General features: G+C 40.6%; 2 protein-coding genes and 1 long non-coding RNA gene across 5 annotated transcripts; 2 read left to right on the top strand and 1 right to left on the bottom strand.

Moving 5' to 3' along the window:
* The first annotated feature begins 1,776 nt into the window (after positions 1-1,776).
* Positions 1,777-5,065, top strand: LOC123741687 (uncharacterized). The gene is made up of 2 exons (XR_006769184.1): positions 1,777-2,097; positions 2,446-5,065. It is a non-coding gene; the product is annotated as an uncharacterized lncRNA (long non-coding RNA).
* LOC106601112 (UNC93-like protein MFSD11) lies at positions 3,941-13,765 on the bottom strand. The gene is made up of 13 exons (XM_014193043.2): positions 13,476-13,765; positions 12,457-12,512; positions 12,189-12,296; positions 11,958-12,037; positions 9,882-9,978; positions 9,712-9,770; positions 9,371-9,518; positions 9,130-9,179; positions 8,901-8,966; positions 8,692-8,817; positions 8,415-8,589; positions 8,146-8,281; positions 3,941-4,911 (listed from the first exon to the last, which is right to left on the bottom strand). The coding sequence occupies exons 1-13, from the start codon at positions 13,563-13,565 to the stop codon at positions 4,756-4,758; spliced, it is 1,347 nt and encodes a 448-aa protein (XP_014048518.1). The 5' UTR covers positions 13,566-13,765; the 3' UTR covers positions 3,941-4,755.
* LOC106601113 (ubiquitin domain-containing protein UBFD1) lies at positions 13,588-17,262 on the top strand. 3 transcript variants are annotated; one of them, XM_014193044.2, is made up of 8 exons: positions 13,588-13,781; positions 14,037-14,132; positions 14,922-15,209; positions 15,321-15,529; positions 15,659-15,724; positions 16,461-16,566; positions 16,653-16,735; positions 16,895-17,262. In XM_014193044.2, exons 2-8 carry the CDS (start codon positions 14,117-14,119, stop codon positions 17,003-17,005), a joined length of 879 nt encoding a protein of 292 aa, XP_014048519.1. In that variant the 5' UTR covers positions 13,588-13,781; positions 14,037-14,116; the 3' UTR covers positions 17,006-17,262. The 3 variants fall into 3 exon arrangements, with proteins under 3 accessions (XP_014048519.1, XP_045571016.1, XP_014048520.1); XM_045715060.1 differs by having other exon boundaries at positions 16,653-16,789; XM_014193045.2 differs by lacking the exon at positions 13,588-13,781 and having other exon boundaries at positions 14,085-14,136.
* The last annotated feature ends 9,058 nt before the right edge of the window (positions 17,263-26,320 follow it).

The raw sequence follows: 26,320 nt of genomic DNA, 5'->3' as shown, positions 1-26,320 counted from the left end.
CACTACTGTCCCGTCGATGTGGATAGGGGGGTGCTCCCTCTGCTGTTTCCTGAAGTACACGATCATCTCCTTTCTTTTGTTGACGTTGAGTGTGAGGTTATTTTCCTGACACCACACTCCGAGAGCCCTCACCTCCTCCCTGTAGGCCGTCTCGTCATTGTTGGTAATCAAACCTACCACTGTAGTGTCATCTGCAAACTTGATGATTGAGTTGGAGGCGTGCATGGCCACGCAGTCATGGGTGAACAGGGAGTACAGGAGAGGGCTGAGAACGCACCCTTGTGAGGCCCCAGTGTTGAGGATCAGCGGGGTGGAGATGTTGTTTCCTACCTTCACCACCTGGGGGCGGTCCGTCAGAAAGTCCAGGATCCAGTTGCACAGGGTGGGGTCGAGACACAGGCTCTCGAGCTTAATGACGAGTTTGGAGGGTACTATGGTGTTAAATGCTGAGCTGTAATCGATGAACAGCATTCTTACATAGGTATTCCTCTTGTCCAGATGGGTCAGGGCAGTGTGATTGCAATTGCGTCGTCTGTGGACCTATTGGGGCGGTAAGCAAATTGGAGTGGGTCTAGGGTGCCTGGTAGGGATGGAGGTGATATGATCCTTGACTAGTCTCTCAAAGCACTTCATGATGACGGAAGTGAGTGCTACAGGGCGATAGTCGTTTAGCTCAGTTACCTTAGCTTTCTTGTAAACACAGGTTTTGGTAGCGGGCCGTGTCAGTGGCACTGTGTTGTCCTCAAAGCGAGCAAATCCGTTTTTTTGTTTGTCTGGGAGCAAGGCGTCGATGTCCGCGACGTGGCTGGTTTTCTTTTTGTAATCTGTGATTGACTGTAGACCCTGCCACATACATCTCGTGTCTGAGCCGTTGAATTGCGACTCTACTTTGTCTCTATACTGATGCTTAGCTTGTTTGATTGCCTTGCGGAGGGAATAGCTACACTGTCTGTATTCGGTCATGTTTCCGGTTGCCTTGCCCTGATTAAAAGTAGTGGTTCGCGCTTTCAGTTTAGCGCGAATGCTGCCATCAATCCACGGTTTCTGGTTGGGGAAGGATTTAATATTTGCCATGTGTACAACATCCCCGATGCACTTGCTAATAAACTCGCTCACCGAATCAGCGTATACATCAATGTTGTTGTTCGACGCTATCCGGAACATATCCCAGCCCACGTGATCGAAGCAATCTTGAAGCGTGGAATCAGATTGGTTGGACCAGCGTTGAACAAACCTGAGCACGGGCGTTTCCTGTTTTAGTTTCTGTCTATAGGCTGGGAACAACAAAATGGAGTCGTCGTCAGATTGTCCGAAAGTAGGGCGAGGGAGGGCTTTGTATGCGTTGCGGAAATTAGAGTAACAATGATCCAGGATTGTGCCGGCCCGGGTAGCGCATTCGATATGCTGATACAATTTAGGGAGCCTTGTTTTCAGATTAGCCTTGTTAAAATCCCCAGCTACAATAAATGCAGCTTCAGGATATGTGGTTTCCAGTTTACATGGAGTCCAATGAAGTTCTTTCAGGGCCATTGAGGTGTCTGCTTGGGGGGATATACACGTCTGTGATTATGGTCGAAGAGAATTCTCTTGGTAGATAATGCGGTCGGCATTTGATTGTAAAGAATTCTAGGTCAGGTGAACAAAAGGACTTGAGTTCCTGTATCCTGTTATGATCACACCACGACTTGTTAATCATAAGGCATACACCCCCGCCCTCCTTCTTACCAGAGAGATGTTTGTTTCTGTCAGCGCGATGCGTGAGGAAACCAGGTGGCTGTACCGACTCTGATAATGTATCCCGAGTGAGCCATGTTTTGTGAAACAGAGAATGTTACAATCTCTGATGTCTCTCCGGTAGGCAACCCTTGCTCGGATTTCGTCTACCTTGTTGTCAAGAGACTGGACATTGGCAATTAGTTTACTCGAGAGCGGTGGGCGATGTACCCGTCTACGGAGCCTGGCCAGAAGACCGCTCCGTCTGCCCGTTCTGCGGCGCCTTTGTATTGGGTCGCCTGCTGGGATCCAATCCATTGTCCTGGGTGGTGGACCAAACAGAGGATACACTTCGGGAAAGTCGTATTCCTGGTCATAATGTTGGTATGTTGACGTTGCTCTTATATCCAATAGTTCCTCCCAGCTGTATGTAATAAGACTTAAGATTTCCTGGGGTAACAGTGTAAGAAATAATACATTAAAAAACGAAATACTGCATAGTTTCCTAAGAACACGAAGCGAGGCGGCCATTTTTGTGGGCGCTGGTGAAGCTTGAATAAAGATTACCTGACTAGTGACACACATAGCGATGGTTTATCATGCAGAAAATTGTGAGGCGTTTGCCACAGTTTTACCATCAATAATAGTATACGATTGGAATGACTGAGGCATTCAGCATAATTTCTATCACGGTATTGTATCTGTTTTGTGACGGGTTGTTTTTGAACAAAGGCCAAGATAGAAGTGTGGAGACACCGGAGGGATGGTGAAAGGCCATTTTCACAAAGCCACAGGTCTGCTATGCCAACTTGTCATGCTTATATTGAGCAAGCATGCAGGAATGCATGGTGGCATTCACAGCTATGTCAAACTTCGAATGCTTTGGACAGGCAATGTAAGTGATGGAAATGACTTTTCACGGACTTCATTGCAAAATTGAATTTTGTTGAGGATAAAAAGGCACCTCAAAGGTTGTCTTGAAAATGTGAATTCATTGAGTTATCCTGTCATCGGCACCACTTTTTGTCATTGCCATTTAATAGCTCAAATACCTATGTACTTCTCTGTGTTGCAGGCACGTTAAGCTTCGGTCCAGTTAGTGTTAGAAATACAAGGTGAGCACTTGTAGATTCCAATAGGTAATGTACATTTCAGGACTTATACCACACATTATTTTTTATGTTTGTATGCAAAGGATCAAGTTGCACAATTGACAAAAAAATAGCACAAAGGAAGAACACTTTAGGATTCTGATTATAATGCAATCAATACTCAATTACCTGTGAAGTACTGTGGGACCTCTGGTGCCCTCACTGGTTCAGTGCTTCTCTAAGGTCGTCATCCACCTCTATGATTTATGGGCCCTGCTCTTGAACCTTGCTTGGAAAACAAATTAACTGCAGTGATGTCACATCTTCCTGCCAGTGATCAACATTAAAATGTCCTTTTTAGAAGGAGGAAATATACATCACTTTTATGGAGTACTAACAATGAAATCACTTTTATCCGATTCTTTTTAGCTTTCTATCTAAATTGTTGCAAGTGTAATAAAAAGTTGGACATAGATGCATTTTAAGGTGAGCATTTGTAATGGAAATATTTTAGGCTGAAAGTCTGCATCACCTTTAATATGTACCCAGTGGTGTAAAGTACTTAAGTAAAAATACTTTCAAGTACTACTTAAGTCGTTTTTTGAGGTATCTGTAGTTTACTATTTATATTTTTGTCAACTTTTACTCCACTACATTCCTAAAGAAAATAATGTATTTTCTACTCCATACATTTTCCCTGACACCCAAAAGCACTCATTATATTTTGAATGCTTAGCAGGACAGGAATATTGTCTAATTCATGGGCTTAAAGAGAAAATCCCTGGTCATTGTTTATTGTATGATCAACGTTACTGTTTCCTTCATTCTTATCTAAATTGATGCTTACAGTTGTATTTTAGCACCATCTCCAGAGCATAATGTGTATTGCATGTTGTTGTCCCACACAATAACCTCTGATATTGAATGTGCAATCTAGAACTTCAATTCCCAGTAAAAAAGAAAGTGTTGCACTTGCCCAGTGACGTCTACCAACACTTTGGAAGACACAAACCGAAGCACAAGTGCACCTGTTGGTTTAAATTTTAAAAAGTCAGATTGTGTTTGTACCTTCTCCTTGCCACAGAGGACTCATACGGCAAATAGGTTACTTTAACCAATTTTTTTTTTTTTAAGTTTACAATAGACATTTGCTTTATTTATAAACAGATACAAGCAGCCAAAACATTAACAGGCACTTAGTATGCATGACTGACAACATCTTGAAGTGTAAAATATAAAAAATGGAAGTAAAAGGATACCATAAATGTTAATGCATATAGATGTATTTTTGAACTACTCTACTACATGCTATGGGCACTGAAAATAAGTTGTACAGTAATTGTATTATTACAAGGCAATTGTTTTTTTTAAATCACTGGATAGCTCTTGTAAGCTTTGGCATGATAGATGTTGAGAATTGTCAGACAAAATTTGAACAATTTTGTCTATCTATACACATTTCAACACAGCATTAAATTTGCCGGTATACATCAATATCGTTTCCCGTACATACAGTAGCTAGCGTGTTTTTGACACTAACATATTTTCTGAAACTAAGATCATTATATAAGCCTCAATATTAACATTTCTTCTGTTTAGTATGCATCTTAAATTCTAACAAACATCTAAAAACAATTCCATCAACTTATGAAATGTATGATGTATTATAACACTACCAAGAATTTGCAACAATGAAACCATCTTAAATAACAACCCTGAGAGCAATGCATAGACAGCTAATACATCAGGTGAGTGGTTACGACTTATATTACACATACACAATCCTATTGGAAAAGTTTAAAAAAAATTACATTTACTCATGTTATAATTAGTGTGTTGTGCAAGGTAAGTTAAAGCTAAGACCTTGAAGGTGCAAAGTATCTTTCCTGTTAAAAAACCTAGAAATGAAAGTCTGTCACATACGACTGTGCCAGTGTTGAAATGACGGGTCCTAATACTCTTGTTGTAGGTCTACAGAGAAGTTCTGTATTCTTTCCACCATGAAGAAGCAGAGTGTTCCAGTGAAACCCAGGATGACCATAATGAGCAGTTGCCATGTCAACAGCAAGTAGCCACTGTAGAAGAAGGCAACTGCTGCAAAAATGGACTGGCAAAGGAAAGAAGAAAACAAAAACATGTTGAAAGTAAAACAAAGAGTTGACTTTGTGTTACTACTCTGTCACAGTAATGTATGAATTGTGTCTTAGATTGTGAGTTCTTACAGAATACTAATGTAATAAAAGAATTGGTACATACAGCTATATAATAACAATAATGCATGTTTGTGTGGCTAAATACACCAACACAAGAAGGCCTTCAATCGTCCTTCACTCTAGTTATTCTTACAGTATAACCACACAAGGGATACACTACCGGTCAAACGTTTTGGAACACCTACTTATTCAAGGGTTTTTTATTTATTTTTACTATTTTCTACATTGTAGAATAATAGTGAAGACATCAAAACTATGAAATAACACATATGGTATCTTGTAGTAACCAAAAATGTATTAAACAAATCAAAATATATTTTATATTTGAGATTCTTCAAATAGCCACCCTTTTCCTTGGTGACAGCTTGGCACACTCTTGGCATTCTCTCAACCAGCTCACCTAGAATGCTTTTCCAACAGTCTTGAAGGAGTTCCCACATACGCTGAGCACTTGTTGGCTGCTTTTCCTTCACTCTGCGGGTTGACTCATCCCAAACCATCTCAATTGGGTTGAGGTTGGGGGATTGTGCAGGCCAGGTCATCTGATGTAGCACTTTATCACTCTCCTTCTTGGTAGAGTAGCACTTACACAGCCTGAAGGTGTGTTGGGTCATTGTCCTGTTGAAAAACCAATGATAGTTGGACTAGGCGCAAACCAGATGGGATGGTGTACTGGTGCAGAATGCTGTGGTTCCAAGGCTGGTTAAGTGTGCCTTGAATTCTAAATAAGTCACAGACAGTGTAACCAGCAAAGCACCCCCACACCATAACATCTTCACCTCCATGCTTTACGATGGGAAATACACATGCGGAGATCATCTGTCCACCCACACCACGCCTCACAAAGACACGGCTGTTGGAACACCAAAAATCTCAAATTTGGACCAGACCAAAGGACAAATTCTCACTGGTCGAATGTCCATTGCTCATGTTTCTTGGCCCAAGCAAGTCTCTTCTTATTATTGTTGTCCTTTAGTAGTGGTTTCTTCGCAGCAATTCGACCATGAAGGCCTGATTCACAGTCTCCTCCGAATTGTTGATGTTGAGGTGTCTGTTACTTGAACTCTGAAGCATTTATTTGGGCTGCAATTTCTGAGGCTGGTAACTCTAATGAACTTATCCTTTGCAGCAGAGGTAACTCTGGGTCTTAAGTTCCTGTGGCGGTCCTCATGAGAGCCAGTTCCGTCATAGCGCTTGATGGTTTTTGCGATGGCAGTTGAAGCAACTTTCAAAGTTCTTGAAATGTTCCATATTGACTGACCTTCATGTCTTAAAGTAATGATGGACAGTCGTTTCTCTTTTGAGCTGTTCTTGCCATAATATGAACTTGGTCTTTTACCAATAGGGCTATCTTCTGTATACCCCCCTACCTTGTCACAACACAACTGATTGGCTCAAACACATTAAGAAGGAAAGAAATTCCACAAATTAACTTTTAAGAAGGCAAACCTGTTAATTGAAATGCATTCCAGGTGACTACCTCATGAAGCTGGTTGAGAGTATGCCAAGTGTGTTGGTTACTAAACTCAGCAAAAAAGAAATGGAATAATGTGTCCCTGAACAAAGGTGGGATCAAAATCAAAAGTAAGTCAGTATCTGATGTGGCCACCAGCTGCATTAAGTACGGCAGTGCATCTCCTCCTCATGGACTGCACCAGATTTGCCAGTTCTTGCTGAGAGATGTTACCCCACTCTTCCACCAAGGCACCTGCAAGTTCCCGGACAATTCTGGGAGGAATGGCCCTAGCCCTCACCCTCTGATCCAACAGGTCCCAGACATGCTCAATGGGATTGAGATCCGGGCTCTTCGCTGGCCATGGCAGAAACTGACATTCCTGTCTTGCAGGAAATCACACACAGAACGAGCAGTATGGCTGGTGGCATTGTCATGCTGGAGGGTCATGTCAGGATGAGCCTGCAGGAAGGGTACCACATGAGGGAGGAGGATGTCTTCCCTGTAATGCACAGCGTTGAGATTGCCTGCAATGACAACAAGCTCAGTCCGATGATGCTGTGACACACCGCCCCAGACCATGACGGACCCTCCATCTCCAAATCGATCCCACTCCAGAGTACAGGCCTCGGTGTAACACTCATTCCTTCGACGATAAACGCGAATTCAACCATCACCCCTGGTGAGACAAAACCGCGACTCGTCAGTGAAGAGCACTTTTTGCCAGTCTTGTCTGGTCCAGCGACGGTGGGTTTGTGCCCATAGGTGACGTTGTTGCCGGTGATGTCTGGTGAGGACCTGCCTTACAACAGGCCTACAAGCCCTCAGTCCGGCCTCTCTCAGCCTATTGCGGACCGTCTGAGCACTGATGGAGGGATTATGCATTCCTGGTGTAACTCGAGCAGTTGTTGTTGTCATCCTGTGGCTGTCCCGCAGGTGTGATGTTCGGATGTACCGATCCTGTGCAGGTATTGTTACACGTGGTCTGCCACTGCAAGGATGATCAGCTGTCCGTCCTGTCTCCCTGTAGTGCTGTCTTAGGCATCTCACAGTACGGACATTGCAATTTATTTCCCAGGCCACATCTGCAGTCCTCATGCCTCCTTGCAGCATGCCTAAAGCACGTTCACACGGATGAGCAGGGACCATGGGCATCTTTCTTTTGATGTTTTTCAGAGTCAGTAGAAAGGCCTCTTTAGTGTCCTAAGTTTTCATAAATGTGACCTTAATTGCCTACCGTCTGCAAGCTGTTAGTGTCATAACAACCGCTCCACAGGTGCATGTTCATTAATTGTTTATGGTTCATTGAACAAGCATGGGTAACAGTGTTTAAACCCTTTACAATGAAGATCTGTGAAGTTATTTGCGTTTTTACGTTTCTTTTTTTGCTGAGTTTACATGATTCCATACGTGTTATTTCATAGTTATGATGCCTTCACTATTATTCTACAATGTAGAAAATAGTCAAAATAAAATAAAATAAAAAAACTTGAATGAGTAGGTGTTCTAAAACTTTTGAACGGTAGTGTACATCGGCCTACGCATACCTAAACAACAGCCATAAGTTATTAATCAACTATACTGCAATGAACTACACTCAGCGCACCACAGTATCAGTAGCTGGTACATATGTTTTAGTAAACAATCAGCTGTATCAAGCTCTCTCGGGGGTTACCTGGATGAATTTGAAGATGGCAAAAGCAGGCGCGCTTTGCTCAGCATAAACACGCCCCAAGATGCTGTACAGTTGAGTGTTGAAACAGCTGTCACCGAGTCCAAGCAGGAAACTACACAGCAATGCGATGGAGATACTAGGAAACAGATATGAGACGCTCAACTGTGAAAGGGTTACAACAGGTCGTTTTCAACTGACATGGTTTCCGATTAATATAAAAACAATATACAGCCCTGCTTTTATTGTTTTGTTTTATATTAAAACAATACCTTGGTGTCAGATATGGCTTGTTCAGTGTGCTAGTTTTTAAAACCACAGGGGCATCATCTGGGATGTTGAGGTAGATCAAGTAGAAGGCGACAAAATGGACGACCATCCCCAGGAAGACCACAGATGTCCGTCTGAAGCGGTTATTCTTACATACTAGTCCAAAGACGCCTCCACCTGACAAATCACATCAGATTACTGTCAAACTAGTTCCTTGTTAGATTGTAACACCAACATAAGAGTGATGGGTAAAAGTTACACTGGGCAACACAAACCTACCAACTATCTCTCCAATCCCCACCACGATTCCAGAGATCCCAATCAAGCCTTTAGCTGCCGCTCCAAACTCTGTTGTTGCCCCGATACATGTCCCATACACACCACTGTAGAAAGATAGCTCCAGTCCTACGATGACAACACACTGCTAAAAACACTATTCCTCTGAGGGAAGTGTCTGGACTTTTGGTTGTGCAGTACAATCTACTTACCACTGTATGCCATGCAACAGCTCAGGAGCAATATGGTTTTGGTTTTGAGCAGTTGCAGGATCGTCTCTGAAGAGAAGGAAACACACAAGGAATTGCTTTGGATGACTAACAGGATAGTAAACAGTGAAACAACATAAACAAGGTAACAGAGGTGTCCTTTAACCCAAAGGAATAGATCAATGATTGATTGTATAATAACAAATGTGCCTGTGAAGCGACATTAACTTACTGAATTCTGACTTTGCATCTTGTACTGCAGAGTTTGCTCTTTGCTTATACCTGCCAAACATTAAGATGGAAAATGATCAAATTAGCAAGACAAACAATATTTATTTTCAATACTGTGATATTCAAATTCATAGCAGAATGAATAACCACCATTTAAAACAGAGACACCAACACAGTGCCATAGAGTCCCATTGGAATAAGGGTACAGTGAGAGAGTACTGTCAATTAATTAGGAAACTAACATCATGCGAGATGAGAGCAAAGGCTGGCCTTCCTCCTCGTTGAGCATCTCCTCCTCTGTTGGAAGAGTCTTTCTCAGAGCCAGGAAGCTGAGTGTTCCCAGCACTGAGGTAACCAGCAGACCTATAAAGATAGTCTTTCTGCTCCTATCTGAGAGGGACATCAAGAACAAAGGAAACAGTGTCAAACAGAGAACACACATCATTACTAAGTAGGGCAACAATATTGGAAGGACGTATGAGTCATATCCTTAATGAAAACAAAGATGCAATTGCGAGTTCTCATTAATGTTAGCTCTATTTTCTCCATATTTTCCCATTGGATGATCTTCACATGCACATACCTGATATTATTATCCTTCCATTCCAATCAAAATAAATGTAAAGATTGCCAAATAACATGCTGAAAAAGAAAACAATGTGTTACAATTACACCTTCTGTTCAAGGTCACCAAATAATGGAAAGGACTGGCATTATTATGTAGCCTACCATTAATATATACTATTAATATACCTGCACTGTAAAAGGGCCCAAAACATCCCTGTGTTCCTATTGATGGTGGAAGCATCGGAGTTCTCCACAAGGAAGTGTCCTTGAGCTGTCCAAAGCACTGATGAAAGGGATACAAAGAGTAAGTGAGAGAGGCTGATTAGGAACTGCAGATGTAATGAATAGAGATGGTTGCTATTTGATGACATTTGAATTGATCAAAATGCATTATCGGGGAACTATTCAGGGATAATGTGTCTATTTTATTTGGCACAAACTAACATTATCAAACAATACGGTTCATCTGCCCTAAGAATTCTCATTTAGCTCTCCCATTTGTAAAATGTTTGCTTTCCTTGCGATCAGAGATAATGAACATAACCCCGGCATTTCCCTTTTATGTAAATCATTAACAAGCTCCATTTCAGACATCATAACCATGGAAACTTTTGTCCAAATCTCAGCAACTGACAAGACAGACTCAATACTCTTTACCACGCATACAGGTCATGTGCTCCTTCTTGATTTGATCTGCCGTACCCATATTGATAACTGTTTATAACACTGTAATTACTATGGCATTTGATCTACTTACAATTTACAAATCATTATTCCGACAGCAAGAAAATGGGCACAACTCAGTTTACAAATGTGTTAGGAATGAATGGCATGCATAAGAGAATAGCAGACTCCAGAGGCATGTAGAGAATTTTGGATTGGATTAGGCATATGCACAAAGAGGTGAAATATACACTACGTGAGCAAAAGAATGTGGACACCTACTCGTCGAACATTTCATTCCAAAATCATGGGCATTAAAATGGAGTTGGTCCTTCCTTTGCTGCTATAACAGCCTCCACTCTTCTGGGAAGGCTTTCCACTAGATGTTGGGACATTGCTGCTGGGACTTGCTTCCATTCAGCCACAAGAGTGAGGTTGGGCGCAATTAGGCCTGGCTCACAGTCAGCATTCCAATTCATCCCAAAGGTGTTCATTGCGGTTGAGGTCAGGGCTCTGTGCAGGCCAGTCAAGTTCTTCCACACCGATCTCAACAAACCATTTTTGTATGGACCTCACTTTGTGCACTGGGGAATTGTCATGCTGAAATAGGAAAGTGCCTCCCCCAAACTGTTGCCACAAAATTGGAGGCACAGAAATGTCCTTGTATGATGTAGTGTTGATTTCTCTTCAAGTAAAGGGTCTAGCCAGAAACATGAAAAACAGCCCCAGACCATTATTCCTCCTCCACCAAACTTTACACTATGCATTCGGGCAGGTAGTGTTCTCCCGGCATCCGCCAAACCCAGATTCGTCCGTCAGACTGTCATATGGTGACGCGTGATTAATCACTCCAGAGAACTCGTTTCCACTGCTCCAGAGTCCAATGGCAGCGAGCTTTACACCACTCCAGCTGACACTTGGCATTGCACATGGTGATCTTAGGCTTGTGTGCAGCTGCTCGGCCATGGAAACCCATTTCATGAAGCTCCCGACGAACAGTTATTGTGCTGATGTTGCTACCAGAGTTTGGAACTCGGTAGTGAGTGTTGCAAGCAAGGACAGATGATTTTTATGCACTACGTGCTTCAGCACTCAGCGGTCACGTTCTGTGAGCTTGTGTGTCCTACCACTTTGCGGCTGAGCAGTTGTTTCCCCTAGACGTTTCCACTTCACAATAACAGCACTTACAGTTGACCGGCGCAGCTCTAGCAGGGCAGAAATTTGACAAACTAACTTGTTGGAAAAGTGGAATCCTATGACGGTGCCACGTTGATAGTCACTGAGCTCTTCAGTAAGGTGATTCTATTGCCAATGTTTCGCAATGGAGACTGCATAGCTGTGTGCTCAATTTTATACACCTGTCAGCAACAGGTGTGGCTGAAATAGACAGATCTAGTCATTTGAAGGGGTGTCCACATACAGTCCTTTGTAATATAGTGTATATGACTTTATACCAAACTGTCATGTAAATCATGACAGTTCAATGTAAAAACATATTTGTGCCAATTTGTAATGATGTGAAGGATTCTGTAGATTCTGTAGTAATATTAACCAGATAGCAGAGGGAACAAAGGAGAGATCCCATGAAACCGGACTTACTGGCTGCTCCTATGCCGATTAGTACTGAGGTGAAGTAAAAGGACCATGTTGATGGGGTGATGAATACAGCTACGTAACCACTATGGAAAAGAATGGAACCATAACAAACAACAGCACATGACCTTGTTATAACTAGACAACTACTTCAGACAGAAATATCAATCAACTACTGACCTGCAAATAGAAAATGAATTGGTGGCGGGTAATTCCTTTAGAATTCTTGATACTCACCTGTAAAGAATTCCACTGAAAAACATTGTAAACTGTGGTCCAATTATTGCAACAACAGTTGGAGCTAACAAATTTGAAAACGAAAAAATTCCATAGATGATTCCAAGGCTGTTGTACAAGGACAGAAAGAAAACAGTACAGAGGAAAAAGTTTAGTATCTGGTATAAGGGTCACTGATTCTGAAAGATGCACATTATCTCCCCCACTCATTTCGCTGGGATAATGTGGTTTTCCAATATTTAGCCTATGGTAACACCATCCAACTCACCTGTGATAACCACTTCCAGTGAAGGTATCATTGTCCAGGCTTTTAACTATGGTTTGCTTTAAAATAGAGGAGAAATGGGATATTAATGTGAATCATATGAACATAGAAAATATGTTCTCAAATATTGCTGCCACCACTACCAATGTGCCCTGTGGAGATTGACCTTTACATTTATTAATTTGAGTAATTCCTTTGGCATGACAATCTATTGACTGATGAAGAAATTGGAAACACAAGATGCGCCTGACCCAGGACTACAACAATGCACCAGTGACAAGGCTGCTGAGGACATCATGTGAGCTGGAAGATGCACAGGAAAATAAACTGATGCAATTTATCATGGGGTAAAAGTTCTTAAACTTGAGAGTCAAAGGCAATGGACTTGAAAAAAGCAAAGCATGACTGCAAAATGACAACAATTCAAATCAAATTTTATTGGTCGCATTCACATATTTAGCAGATGTTATTGCGGGTGTTGCGAAATGCTTGGGTTGCTAACTCCAGCAGTGCAGTAATACCTAACATTTCACACAGATTTTAAAGTAACAGAATGGAATTATATATAATATATAAATATTGATGTACCATGAATGATAAACAATTATAACATGTCTAATGTAACCACTTTTAAGATATCAAACAGCTACCAAATTTAGATAGCAGTTGTCAATGGGTAACTGTCCATTGTCTCAAGTGAAATTGACTATTTAGCAAACAAAACAACTGATCAGTCAATATATTACAAACATGTCAAATGACAACAGATATTATATTTCTGATTAATTCGAGTATGTAGCCTACATGACATGTAATTTGAAGGGGAGAGGTCAAACAGCTGTCAATTTCAGATAAATTAGCTAGTTAGGAAGTTGCTGGTATCTGAAATATCATTGGGTAGGTGTGAATTTTCTCCAGTGATATTGACTCTAGCAAACAAAACAAATTACCAGTCAATATAGTTTGCCTAGGCAACGACTTCAGCTTAGGTCACACAAGTGAAAGTGTGTTCTTTGACTTACTTCAATGTTTCCACAGGTGGTGAAAGCAGTGAAAATGAACAGAAATCCTAGTCCCAGAATGACAACGTTGTAAATCCTGAGGTCTGCCATGATTATATTATTCTTGCACCACCTCTTGGTAGATGTCCCAGGTCGCTACACAGCACTCAATGCAATGAGATAAGATTATTCCAACAGTTACACTTGCGTCGACCAGACATTTCTGAGATGGCTAAGCAAATACAAAAAGCATAGAATCGAGCTAGAGACACCCACGCCTTTGTTGGACAAGCACTTTTCGGCTACTCTTCTTCAAAAGTCCATAAGGTAACTTTTTTTCCGCACGCTCTCTGTCTGTCAATAAGTTATTAGCACGAGCCAATTCAGCATAACCCTACCATTAGCACATTTGGTAGATTCTTTGTAGTTAGTAGGCTATGTATCTAATAGCTAGCTAGCGAAGTTTCTCGTGATCGCATATAATACGACCAAGCTTTATGTCGTTGTTGTGGTGGGGATAAATGCCAAATGAATTTCTTTTGAAACCAAGCAAACAGTTGAGATTTATCAAACGCTTTACAGGCAATGGAAGCCCCATAGGACCAATACACGTCAGCGCGTTCGTTTCCCAGCAGTCTCACTTCATATTGTACACAATCATCATGGCGACCCAGGATGGTAGGTATTGAAAAACATATAATGCTATGCTTGCCACATATCTATGCGGTGCAATTGATCAATTTTCAAATCATTAATTTAGGAATTTAATCGTAATTCTGGTGTTGGTGTAAATTGAACATGTCAATTGGATTTGAAATCATATTTTCTTCATAATCCAAGGTTCGCCCGGTTATCCTGGTCACTGGCTAGCTGCTAGCCAACCATATTTAGCTAGATAACGTTAGCTCTTTCGTTTTTGTTACATAGCCAAAATAACTAGAGCTACTGTTACATAAGTTGTAATTTGATTCTAGAAACGTAGGACAAGTGTAATAGTTGTAGCTATCGCTATGTTATTTTGTAGCTATCAACCATAGCTATATTAGGCATTTATAAGCTAGCAAGTTATGTTAACTAGCTAGCCAACTCTTATCTGACTGCAAATGTAGCTTGGATGTGTCAGCTAACTTAGCTAGCATGACTAGGTAGCTAGCAAGTTAGCGCTATTTGCAAATAAACTACAGTAGCTCGCTAACAGCCATGTGAGATGTCAGATTTAGCTAACGTAGCTAAACGACCCACAGAATACCAAATAGGTCAACCAGCCAGTTGCTTGCAGCTGCTTTGTCATAACAAACGAGCTGCATGAAGCCATACTTGCTAGTTATTACTTGGCTGAGAAGACCTAATGTGACAAACTATTCCCAAACATTGAGTTTTGACCAACTCTATGGTGTTGACATAGCTGTGCATGGCTGATCATTCTTGTGGAGTTGAGAATTCTCAGCTAAGCTATGCCTTTCATAGGAAATGAAGAAGTCGTAATGGAAACTGAAGCCACGTTGAAAGAGCCACAACCACTGTGTGAAAATGTTGGCAAAGGGAATGCTGAAGTATCGGAAACTGTGTCTCGGACAGATAATGCCGGGGAAAGCTCTTCAACTCAGGACCCTACTGTCAGCAATGGAGATGACAGCGATGAAGGAAAGGAGATGGTGGATCTAAAGATTATTTGGAACAAGAATAAGTATGATCTCAAAATTCCTTTAGATGGCACTGGAGCCAAACTGAAAGAGCGAATCCATTCACTCACTGGTAAGTAGTAGTTTAGGCTTGCGTACTAACTACTTGGATATGTATAACAGTCACAGTGTTGATTAATGTCTCTCAACCACTCTCTCTTTTTCTCTCCCTCTATGTTAATAGGTCTTCCACCTGCTATGCAGAAAGTGATGTACAAGGGACTGCTACCAGAAGATAAGACGCTACGTGAAATTAAAGTTACAAATGGTGCAAAAATAATGGTGGTTGGATCTACAATAAATGATGTACTAGCTGTAAATACTCCAAAAGAGGTTATTCAACAGGAAGTTAAAGCTGAAGAAAACAAAAAGGAACCTTTGTGTCGGCAAAAAGTAAGACTTTTCAACGTCTTTTGATTTCCAAATTTGTAAATTAACTACTTCTTTGCCCAAGGTATGGTCACAGGTTATGATATTTTTTATTCAACTGTGAACTTAAAATAATAATGTATTTTATTTCAGCAACACAGAAAGGTGTTGGACAAAGGCAAACCAGAGGACATAATGCCATCTGTTAAAGGAACAAAGGTGAGTATTTTCAACAAAACCCTAATGATGGTTGGGAAAGTATGCTTTTAATGGTTGTTTTACACTGAGTATACCAAGCATTAGGAACACCTTCTTAATATTGTTGCAGCCCCCTGTCCCTTGCCCCCAGAATGGCCTCAATTCTTTGGGGCATGGACTCTACAAGGTTTCCACAGGGATGCTGGCCCATGTTGACTCCAATGATTCCCACAGTTGTGTCAAGCTGGCTGGATGTCCTTTGGGTAGTGGAATATTCTTGATACACATGTTGAAACTGAGTGAAAAACCCAGCAGCGTTGCAGTTCTTTACACAAACCGGTGCGCCTGGCACCTACTACCATATCCCGTTCAAAGGCACTTAAATCTTTTGTCGTGCCTATTCACCCTCTGAATGGCACACACACAATCCATTTCTCAATTGTCTCAAGGCATAAAAATCCGTCTTTAACCTGTCTCCTCCCTTTCATCTACACTGAATGAAGTGGATTTAACAAGTGACATCATTACGGGATCATAGCTTTCACCTGGATTCCCCTGGTCAGTCTATGTCATGGAAAAAGCAGGTATTCCTAATGTTTTGTATACTCATTGTATATTGCCCTGTTTATGTATTTTTCTCAGAGATATTTCCACTGGAACACTGTATCACGGTCAGGAGCTTGGAGATGGGTCGTTGTGAATTACTTCCTTGTTCTTCCACTAATGACCAGCAAGTGATCTCTCATTTGTTACACAGGAACGCTTACCAACAGTGCCTTTAGCCGGAATGTACAACAAATCTGGTGGAAAAGTTCGTCTCACCTTCAAACTGGAACAAGATCAACTGTGGATTGGAACTAAGGGTGAGATGACCCCCTGGTTTAATTGGATTGTGTATAAGGAAAAAGTGTTATGGCACTCACCCTTATCTGTGTATATTCTCCTACAGAGAGGACAGAGAAAATCCCAATGGGCTCCATCAAACATGTGGTGACTGAACCCATTGAAGGCCATGAGGATTATCACATGATGGTAACACGTTTCCTTACTACAAACTGCACAAGCCAGATTGACAGTTGATGTAATGTATGTTTTTTTCCATAAACACATACATTACTTAGCTACTTTTGACAAAATACTATCTTACTGTCATTTATGGTACAATTAATTTTCTATCATTCACTTTCCTAGGCATTTCAGTTGGGTCCAACAGAAGCCTCTCAGTATTGGGTCTACTGGGTGCCAGTTCAGTTTGTTGATGCAATCAAAGACACAGTCCTTGGAAAGTGGCAGTATTTCTAATGTGCCTCTATTATTGACAGTGAAAAACTGTGATCTAGAACAGGAACATGAAAATGGGGATCTGGAGACGACAAGAAGTCCTAAGGAACTTAACATTGAAGCATATTAGAGAAGCAAACTGAAGGATGCCAATGGACTAATCATATTATTTGGGGTTTCAAGTGCACTATGAGGCATCATCATATTCTTCAGCCCAGTTCATCATTCATTTTTTGGAGCAAACCCAAGGGAAAACAATAAAACTAAATGTACAGAGATTGCTGATGCATTTCTCAGTTATTCTTAAAGTAATAAAATGTATTTAAGGGGGAAAAAAAGAAAAAAGCTGGACTAGTATGTGGTAGCCTATGTTTATTTATTCTATGGATCAACACAAGCAAACTTCCCAAAGTTGAATACAGTTTCTAATGGTCTCAAGATATTGGTTTACTTGTAGTCATGATAAATGTTCATGTTAACAGAAATTATTTAAACATCTAATGGAATTTAAGAAGATTCCCTCAGCAGAAGTAGATCACTATATAACTTAAAGTAGTAAGAAACTTACTCATGTAAGTTTTTCTATTTACAATCATCAATTATAGTTGAGGGGGGATTTCTGTTGATTATTTAAAAAGAAGAGTGGGCACTGTGGTATGGTGTGGAATAGTCTCACAGATGATTCAGAATATGTTTCTATTCAGCATCAGGCCAGACATTGAGCATTACTGCAATCCAGTGTCATGCTATCATGAGACCTCTGTCACATGCAAAGGGAATTAGTATAATCACATGGTTTAGATCAGGGATGGGCAACTGATGGGGGCCACAAAAAATCTGAACTCATCATGAGGGGCCGCAGTTGCTCGTGATTCCCCTCCCCCATCACCACATTAGCAGCCTCCCTCTTGCCAGCGGATATGTCATTTTGCTTTAGTTTATTTAGTACAGTTCTACACATTTTGCCATGGGGTATAGAGAAAATGTTGCTGTTTTAAAGCAAGTTTGCTGCAATTCTACACATTTTGTCAGGTTTCAGAGACAAGATCTTGCAATTATATAACACATTTTAATATAATTCAACAAATTTTGCAATGGGGCAAAGAGGAAAACTTGCTGTTTTACAGCTAATTTCCTCTAATTCTACACATTTTGCCATAGGGTGGACAGAGAGAAATGTTTTTTAAATTATATCTGAGTATGGGGGCCTCCCGGACGGTAAATCGACCATGATTACTAAGTTTAGATAATGTAGCTGGCCGCTAGACTAATTTACCAATCTAAAAAATGTTATCTGAAATGGGCTATGTGAGTGACTATCAGTGACTGACATAACAAGAGAAAAACTGCTAATGCTCAACCAAATTTTGAAATTGCACCTTGTGTATTCTACTATTCTAGCTTGCAACAGCAACTTGAGACACCCACTGAGTTAAAGATTAAAAATACATTTGATCCGAGGGCCCATCCCTGGTTTAGATGCACTATGCTGTTCCTACAGGAGAGGGCCACAATGTCACACTTTTACATTTCTTGTTCATTGCAATATCAACTGCCGTGGGTATAATTTTTCAGAAATGCAAAGGCCTTAATGTGTTTATATACAGATAAGAACCAGTAACTGCAACATTCAAATACATTTTATTTTATTTAAAGTATTTAATAAATATACAAACACTGAAAAGCATATGAAGTCCAAGTTTGCTTTGCAAATTTCCAAAGCCTAAAAATATATTTTTTCAAATCTGCAAAAAATATACAGACACTTCAAAAGCAAATAACTGAAATAAGTTGTTTGGGACTGACGTTGTAGTGAAATTAACTGGTTATACCTTTGCCAGTAATAAGGTCATCAACTGAGCAGATACTGAACTAAATGTCAATTAAGCAACCAGCTTATAAGATCATATCAGTGTTGTCTGGCATTAAAAAACATATCATATTGCAACCATCTCTTGGAGTTGTCAGAGAACCGTCAATTTAAACATTGTACTTGACATACTTACAATTATGAATGTTATAATGATAATATTACAATGGTTACAGTTGTTATAATAATACTTCCGTTTCCAGTCTATGAATAATAAGTATTTTTTATTGACATCGACATGGCTAGAGAAAGATTAACGAGTAGAGTATCTTTAAAATGCCGTATAATACTTGAATTTTAATTTTGAGATTATTTTGTTTTGAATTTCGCGCCGTGCTATCTCACTGGTTGTTGTCCAACCAATCCCGTTAACGGGATTTTATCTCGAAGGGGTCCTCAAGAGGTTTGAGATCATCAACTTAGAAAAATGTTAAGAAAGTCACACAATCTATAATATTCCTAGATGTTCTGTCTATTACATGACTGAACCAATGTTTTGGCACAGAGTGCCTTCGGCAGTGTCATAAATGTTCAGTCATACAATTAAATAAAAACTAGGCTTTATAGTGTGCACATGTCTTTATTTTTGGCCTTGTGTTTGTTTCGTATAAATATACCCTAGCCTAGAGAGAAAAGAGATGCTGTGTTGTTGGATCAATATTTACATCATTTTATTTACATATTACAAATTCATTATCATTTTATTGTATCATACTGTATTCACAGAGTGTACAAAACATTAGGAACACCGTCCTAATATTAAGTTGCACCCCCTTTCGCCCTCAGAATAGCCTCTTCGTCGGGGCATGGACTCTACAAGGTGTTGAAAGCATTCCATAGGGATGTTGGCCCATTTTGACTCCAATGCTTCCCACAGTTGTGTCAAGTTAGCTGGATGTCCTTTCGGTGGTGGACCATTCTTGATACGTACCGGAAACTGTTGAGCATGAAAAACCCAGCAGCGTTGCAGTTCTTGACAAACTCAAACCGGTGCCTGGCACCTACTACAATACCCCATTCAAAGGCACTTAAATATTTTGTCTTGCCCACCCTCTGAATGGCACACATACACAATCCATGTCTCAATTGTCTTAAGGCTTAAAAATACTTCCTTAACATGTCTCCTCCCCTTCATCTACACTGATTGAAGGGGATTTAACAAGTGACATCAATAAGGGATCATAGCTTTCACCTGGATTCACCTGGTCAGTCTATGTCATGGAAAAAGCAGGTGTTCCTAATGTTTTGTACACTCAGTGTACACGTATGCAAAAACATGTATGGGAACAATTACTTTTTGAATCCTTTTGTCAGTTTATTTATCCAGATTTGTATAACTTTTATTGGTATAGCTTGTCAACTTTGGTTGTCCTTAAATCCAAGTGAAATCTCATCTTAATCTGTGTTTTATGTTGGGTTGCTTGTTGTGCACACCCTTCCCCACCCTTTTTGAGATATGTTTCTAGTGGGTGTCTCATATGTCACTCACTTATCCATTCTCGCTCAGTGGTACTTCACATCGTCAGCCAGTTAGGTCAGGGGAGCCCTTCATTGTGCTTTTACTATTGTGAGTATGATAAAAATGTTTATTAAAAACGTAAAGGATTCAGTTTTCACTTTGCACATGATGAATAGATGGATGAACATAAAGATTTATTCTTGAAAGAGATTAGTTCTGCCAAATTATTGTATGCCATTTATTTTGGACAGATTTTCCATACCAATAATAGTGTTTCATATTAGCTGTAACTGATAGTCAAAGGCTTTTCCCCTGGATATGATTCATGAGAATACATGCCTGGGGATAGATGGAGTTACCCTGTCTTTACAGTGAATTCTTATTACTGTCATCTTTATATAGGAATACTTAAAATAATTTTTGGTCTCAGGAAATTGTCTTTTAATTGTTAAATAACTTTTAGACAAAGTTTTGGTTACTTGTTTGTTTTCGAACACACACAAGATGCCCTTGAAAACAGATGACTGTTTTAGAGGCTGCATGGGTGGTATTGTGCTGTTATCACAACAGGTGACCAAACTATCGCTAAGTGGGTGAAAAGGGAAAGGAAAAAGACAATGAGAAAAGAAATAGCTAACAAACCATCTTTTCAGTGACTTGCCCAAATCAAGAGATTCTCATGTAAGATCTATGTCAATATTTAGCATCAGTACAACACTTTAACATGAATATAATCTCTGTAAGGTGTCCGTTTTATTACGGCTTTTTGAATCTCTCTGCCCCTCTATCATTAGTTGTGCTATAGTATGGGAAGAAACAAGGTGGATTAGGTGTGAATCTGTTGTAACTTTATCATGACTGTCTTTTTACATAAAGGTAGTTCTTGGATGAACCAATGACTTGTGGTGCCAAAATGAGACATCATGGGTATTGTCTTGCCCTCACTTTAGCTGTCCTGAGATCAGGTGGGTAAACGTCCTTCTCCTCCATTGTTAACATTGTTCTTAATTGATCTAAAACATGCATATGAGACTTTTTCTGACACCCTTAACATCAGAATAAAAGGCTGGCACTCAATGTTACACTTAAAACAGAGCCATGTTGCCTACTGTTTCATGCTTTCATTTGAATGTTCTGTTTATTTTAGGTTTCTTCACCGTTGGGTCAGCCCAGGTAACATACATTATTATCTAGACTCAATAACTGAATTTTCAAGATCTTAAACAGTTGGCAATGGAAAAATACACTAGATTTTGTTCCTAAAAATAAAAACAGGTTTTGCTAAGAGCCTCTCAAATGATGAATAATGGGATCAGTTGTCGAGAATGTGCTTATTGTGGTGTACTTAGTCATCGAAAACCAGTTTGATTCTGACATTTTGATTAAATCCATGTGATAATGTCAACATGTTTCAAGCTATGCTAATATCACAATTTCTTTTTTTTATGCAAGTGTATTACATTGTACGATGGGGGAAATAGGTAAGTTAAATTAAATTGGGTATGATTCTTGTTTCATTGCCACTGTGGTCATGTAACACTGATTAGACAGGGGGCTAAGAGATTGACTTAACTTGCAATCTATTTCATCACTAGCACCCATGGAAACTCCACCGGTGGAATGTGAAACAGGACTGAGGGTTCGTGTGATCATGTGAGTTTCCACACTAAATGTTACACTTCAATATAAATCCCCAAATACCTCACTGAAAATTGCTAAACAAGAGATTCATATTTGCATCTCTGTATCTATATATTTTTTAGTTTTCAAATGCTACATTTGACAGCTTCCTAAGCTGTGCTGAGCTGAGGAGGATTAATGTCACCCAGGAGCACTTTGACAGGCTCAAAGAAGTTATGTACGTGGCCTTTCAATTCTACCCAGACTCCTTCATGGTACAGTACAACAAGAAAGAGACATTTGATCAACATTTTCAGTGGGAAATTGACAAAATACCTTGAATGTGTTATGAAAGCATGAAGTGGACTTTGTGCTTTATGTTGACGTCACTGTTATTTCCCATACAGAGGTTGAGCAGGGATCTGCAGCCCATCCTGGAGCTGATCAAGGGGCTCAGCTTCAATGCCTCTAAGCCCAGGTTCCACGACGTCAACTTCACCAGAGTGTGGTTCCAGCTCAAGCTCAGGCCACGCCTGGCCTCTGTCACCGAAAGCCTCCTCGCCTGTCTCAGCACCAGCGGCCTCACCTGCCAGACCTACCAGGCACTGTGAGTTTCCCATTTTCCCAGTGATTTTTGGTGTGTTTCCGATACTAACCACCGTTAAGGAGGATGTTGATTTGTTGTTGTTTTGATCATTTTTAGTGTGAATGAATTGGATATGAATATCCTGAGTATGGACCCTCAACGCCAACGGATAGTTTACACGTCCTTCATGTGCAGGTTTCTAGAGAGACATTATACAGCAGGTAGGCTATTGATTTAATTATTAATGGATATTGACACTCAATATATTGGAATTGATGACATTTTGCTGAATGCGGCAATCTGTAGGATGTGATTGAGAGTTCTGTTTGTGTTCTGAAAAAGGATGCCTCGTCCATGGGAACAGCAGTGAGCAGTGGCTGATGCGGAACTTCAGATCCTTCTCTACCTTGGTTGACTATGAAGACTTCTTTGCACTGAATATTCATTTCAGTGGTGTAAGTGTTTAACTTTATGGGGGCTCTTAATAAAGCAGGGACTGTAATGTCGGGAAGATACAAGATGTCATTAAGATGTTATAGGACGGTACAGGAAGTTCATGACCAATTAATACCATTGTTCTCTCTCCCATAGCTATCAGTCCTGGCACTGCTGAGCCAGGAACAGAAGGCTGAGTTGGTTCTTCACCCCGGAAATGGAGGCCTGGACAATGGCACCATCAGCCTGGTCTTCCAGAGTCTGCTTGGGCCTCTAATAAACAATGCTCACCTGAATCAGTCAATGTACAATGCAACAATGATGTCCAACATGATTGCTGGCAATGCCACAGGACCACATGAACTTGATAGAGTGGGTTATGTGTCTTTTATTTTATTTATTTTTTATTTGGTTCCCAATTAGCTTTTGCAGAAGCATCAGTTACTCGCCCTGGGGTCCACAAAAAAACACAAAACATGACAAGAAAAAAAACACTGATAGACAAGGACAGTCACACAAATTTCAAATACAAAGATATAATAAAACAATACAACAACAAAAATGATGTGTGTGTGTGCGTGTTTATCGGTCTCTTTTCTGGGGTGGCAGGTAGCCTAGCGGTCTGTCGACGTGCCTTTGAGCAAGGCACTTAACCCTAATTGCTCTGGATAAGAGCGTCTGCTAAATGTTAACGTCAAACAAGGCTATTTCTTTTGCTGTCATCAACTCCATGTACAGTATGAGCCAACTAATGATTACAAATCTGTGGTTGCAGACTCTAAACGACTTCCTGTCATTCCTGAGGCTCTTGGGTAGTTTCATCAACACTTTGGTGGGCAGCATTCAAGCGGTATGTGTTGTCTTTTACAATCTCACAAGTATGAACAAATTATTTCCTTTTCCAATCTGAAACAACGTACTATGTACTATGTACTGTCTCCCCACAGAGGAATGTGAGCTCTGAGAGACAGCATGTTCTGACCCAGGCAGTAGTGAACTGGATCCTGGCAGAGCTGGCTGGACACATCTCCCCCAACTTCACACTGACAAATGAGACCATCCCCAGCCAGACTCCCTCTCTCAGCAACTCAACATCACCAGCCTTAAGGACTGGTTCCAGCATGTGGTCCTCCCTGCCCTGAACCGCTTCCAGCTCAACAACCAGATTCAGATCCCACACACCTTACTGCTGTCTTCAACCAAGTCTTGTGAGTTGAATAAATATTTTATGTTATAAGCCTTGTGGACTTTGTAGACTCTGTCTAGTTCAGGTATTCCCAAACTGGGGTACACATACCCCCAGGGGTACGCACAATGCCATTGGGGGTACGCCAAATAAAAACGTGATTCACCTTTATAAATATATATATTTTCCAATGAGGCTATACATTTGGGTGAGGTTTTTTTCTCGCCTGAGTAGCCTCGTTTCATTGCCAAAATAAAATGAAGCCATCTAGTGCTCAGCGAAATAGCAACACAATGTCAAATACAGGTAGCCTAGTCAAATAATTAACATCCAATCACATTAACTGTTACTCTCTTTTTGGAATTCCACTAACGGTCCGTATGTAGCCAAACGTAGCTGATGTTCATGTTGGTATCTGTACTGATGGCGCAAAAGCCATGACAGGGAGACATAGTGGAGTGGTAACACACGTTCAAGCAGTTACTCCCGACGCCACTTGGGTACACTGCAGTATCCACCAAGAGGCTCTTGCTGCCAAGGGAATGCCTGACAGCTTGAAAGACATTTTGGACACTACAGTGAAAATGGTTAACTTTGTTAAAGCAAGGCTCCTGAACTCTCGTGTATTTTCTACACTATGCAATGATATGGACAGCAACCATGTAATTATTTTACAATATACAGAAGTGCGCTGGTTATCAAGAGGCAAGTATTGACACTTTTTTATGAATTGAGAGATGAGCTTACATTTTTCTTCACTGACCATCATTTTCACTTGTCTGACCGCTTGCATGATGATGAGTTTCTCACACGACTGGCCTATCTGGATGATGTTTGTTCTCTCCTGAATGATCTGAATCTAGGATTACAGGGATTCTCCGCAACTATATTCCATGTGTGGGACAGAATTGAGGCTATGATTAAGAAGTTGGAGCTCTTCTCTGTCTGCATTAACCCTTGTTGGTTCTTCAAACCTTTTCCACAGACCCCAAAATACTTCTACCTGGAACCAAAAAGAGCTTTCCTATGGGCAGAGCCGAAGAACCCTTTAGGAACCCTTTTTTCTAAGAGTGTAGTGGGTCAATTTCCGCAACAACTCAGAGTGTTGAAGCGCAAAGCTCAACTCCCCACATGTTTTGGTCCCATACCTACGGGGCTCTAACAGCGTGAAGCAAACCCATGTACATGCACAGACACTGTGTGTGACTGTGTGGGAGCGAATTCTTGCATCTCACTCATCATCTACAGTGCTGCTAGTGGCAACATCATTTTTCTGAGTCTACCTTTAACATAAAAATGTTCTTGCACTGGGGACTTCCAATTCCAAAATCCTTTTAAATTGTATTGACTTCATGATGACATGTCTTCCCCTGTCACAGGTATTCCATGCAGCAGAAAACCTGGCTGTGGTCCTGAGATGTGTGCCCCATTCCAACCTGAGCCTCACTGGAGAAAATCTGAAACTATTGGTCACAGAGCTATCCAAGACACTGACAGGGCCACACACGATGATGGTAAGAATATCAGAGATTCAATTAAAGTCAAGACAAATGTCATGTTACTATGAAATTTGACTCATATTGTTAAATCCTTACCTTTTAGAATGACAGTTCGGGTTGGCCCAACCTCACAGACTTGTTTGGCCAGCTTCCGACAGATGGCTTCAGTGCTGAGAACCTTGGTGATGAGAACTTCATCCGCTTCTGGTTCCTGATCAGACTGCAGCCCCTCCTACCTTCAGTGTCAGAGGAGTACCTATCCTGCCTCAGCACTAGACTTCAACTGTCAAGCCTACCAAGCCCTGTATGTACAACACAAAGACAACTACAAATAAATTTTTCAGTTCATAGACATATACTGCTCCAAAAAATAAAGGGAACACTTAAACAACACCTCCTAGATCTGAATGAAAGAAATAATCTTATTAAATACTTTTTTCTTTACATAGTTGAATGTGCTGACAACAAAATCACACAAAAATAAGCAATGGAAATCCAATTTATCAACCCATGGAGGTCTGGATTTGGAGTCACACTCAAAATTAAAGTGGAAAACCACACTACAGGCTGATCCAACTTTGATGTAATGTTCTTAAAACAAGTCAAAATGAGGCTCAGTAGTGTGTGTGGCCTCCACGTGCCTGTATGACCTCCCTACAACGCCTGGGCATGCTCCTGATG

Source organism: Salmo salar, chromosome ssa03 (genome assembly GCF_905237065.1).
Source record: "Salmo salar chromosome ssa03, Ssal_v3.1, whole genome shotgun sequence".
NCBI lineage: Eukaryota > Metazoa > Chordata > Actinopteri > Salmoniformes > Salmonidae > Salmo > Salmo salar.
This window is presented reverse-complemented; position numbering and strand designations above follow the sequence as displayed.

What these genes read in the sequence shown, in the direction of transcription:
- LOC106601112 (XM_014193043.2), bottom strand. Translation starts at nt 13,565, where the DNA reads ATGGCAGACCTCAGGATTTACAACGTTGTCATTCTGGGACTAGGATTT. An exon ending in TTGCTCTCATCTCGCATGAT is followed by an intron (nt 9,180 to 9,370) that starts GTTAGTTTCCTA and finishes AATGTTTGGCAG; the next exon opens with GTATAAGCAAAGAGCAAACT. An exon ending in CTGTTGCATGGCATACAGTG is followed by an intron (nt 8,818 to 8,900) that starts GTAAGTAGATTG and finishes TTGTCATCGTAG; the next exon opens with GACTGGAGCTATCTTTCTAC.
- LOC106601113 (XM_014193044.2), top strand. An exon ending in AACCTTTGTGTCGGCAAAAA is followed by an intron (nt 15,530 to 15,658) that starts GTAAGACTTTTC and finishes ATTTTATTTCAG; the next exon opens with CAACACAGAAAGGTGTTGGA. An exon ending in ATGAGGATTATCACATGATG is followed by an intron (nt 16,736 to 16,894) that starts GTAACACGTTTC and finishes TCACTTTCCTAG; the next exon opens with GCATTTCAGTTGGGTCCAAC.